Here is a 982-nt window from a genome sequence, read left to right as displayed (position 1 = left end):
CTTTATGGACCTAGTCTTTGCATAAATATAAGTAGGGAGCATTTGGAAAATGTTGCAGTAAATATGATTTTTATTTATTGCTGAATTCCAGGATGGAGACACAACTCTGGGACAGACTGTGAAGGTTTCACTCCTACATGTGTGGTGGGACACCTGGAGGATATTCCAACAGTACATTATTCTACACCCTTCACTGTAGATGTGACACGCACAAAAGGAGGTCAGTGTGCAGAAAATTCATTTGTGTGTGTGCCTGCATGTATGTATGTCTCTCAGTTTTTGTGTTGTCACCTTTAGTGGTATAATTAACTTATAACTTTTCTTTCCAGGTAAAGGTTGGCCACAGATGTTACTGGCAGTATTCTCAGTTGACTGGTGGGGCCGGGAGAGGGATGAAGGATATGCATCTTTTGTTCTTCCAACACCTGGTAAGTTTAGGCTTGCAATATATCATCCCACTTTGCCTAATATAGGCATGTGTGAGATGTTGAGGAGCAGTATTCTCATATGGATTGTTAGGTAAATCTTATTTGGATATAATGAATTTAATGCTAAGTAATGTTTCATTTTATTGTGCATAAATTTTGTGGACACCGTTTTACCATTATCGTATACTGTTTCATGTTTCCCTTAGGCTATGACTCATGCAGCAACAATGACAAGATGGAAGGTGGACTTCACCAAGTGGGAACATGGCGACCAGCCCAGTCTTCACCCATTGCCACAATGCGAAGGTTCTTTCTTGGGGGATGTCAGCTCATGGCCGATTCTTCATATCTTTCTGTTGATTATTGCTCTGAGGTGAGTGGAGCAGTCTATCAAGTATATCCTAAGCTTTTTATTCAAGACTAACATTTATTTTGTTTACTGTGAAATGTAATAAAATTTAAGCTTTCAAAAATGTTCATGATTTAGCAAATGAAAATAAGATGAAAGCATATAATTGTTAACCCAATGCCGATGGGTGATTTCCCAATACGCA

At 38.7% G+C, this 982-nt stretch overlaps 1 protein-coding gene across 4 annotated transcripts in view; it reads left to right on the top strand.

Annotated features, from left to right (window-relative positions):
• The window catches only part of LOC119590728 (Meckel syndrome type 1 protein-like), a 7,937-nt gene that overhangs the window by 5,904 nt on the left and 1,051 nt on the right, over positions 1-982 (top strand). For all 4 annotated transcript variants that reach the window (XM_037939419.1, XM_037939415.1, XM_037939417.1 and 1 more), the window contains 3 exons: positions 92-220; positions 330-428; positions 635-801. In XM_037939419.1, coding sequence (XP_037795347.1) covers positions 92-220; positions 330-428; positions 635-801 — 395 coding nt within the window. The remainder of the gene's footprint in view (positions 1-91; positions 221-329; positions 429-634; positions 802-982) is intronic.

The sequence above is a fragment of the Penaeus monodon genome, chromosome 27 (genome assembly GCF_015228065.2).
Source record: "Penaeus monodon isolate SGIC_2016 chromosome 27, NSTDA_Pmon_1, whole genome shotgun sequence".
In the NCBI taxonomy this organism is placed as follows: domain Eukaryota; kingdom Metazoa; phylum Arthropoda; class Malacostraca; order Decapoda; family Penaeidae; genus Penaeus; species Penaeus monodon.
Note: the sequence above shows the minus strand (reverse complement) of the source record. Positions and strands in the feature narration are given on the sequence as shown.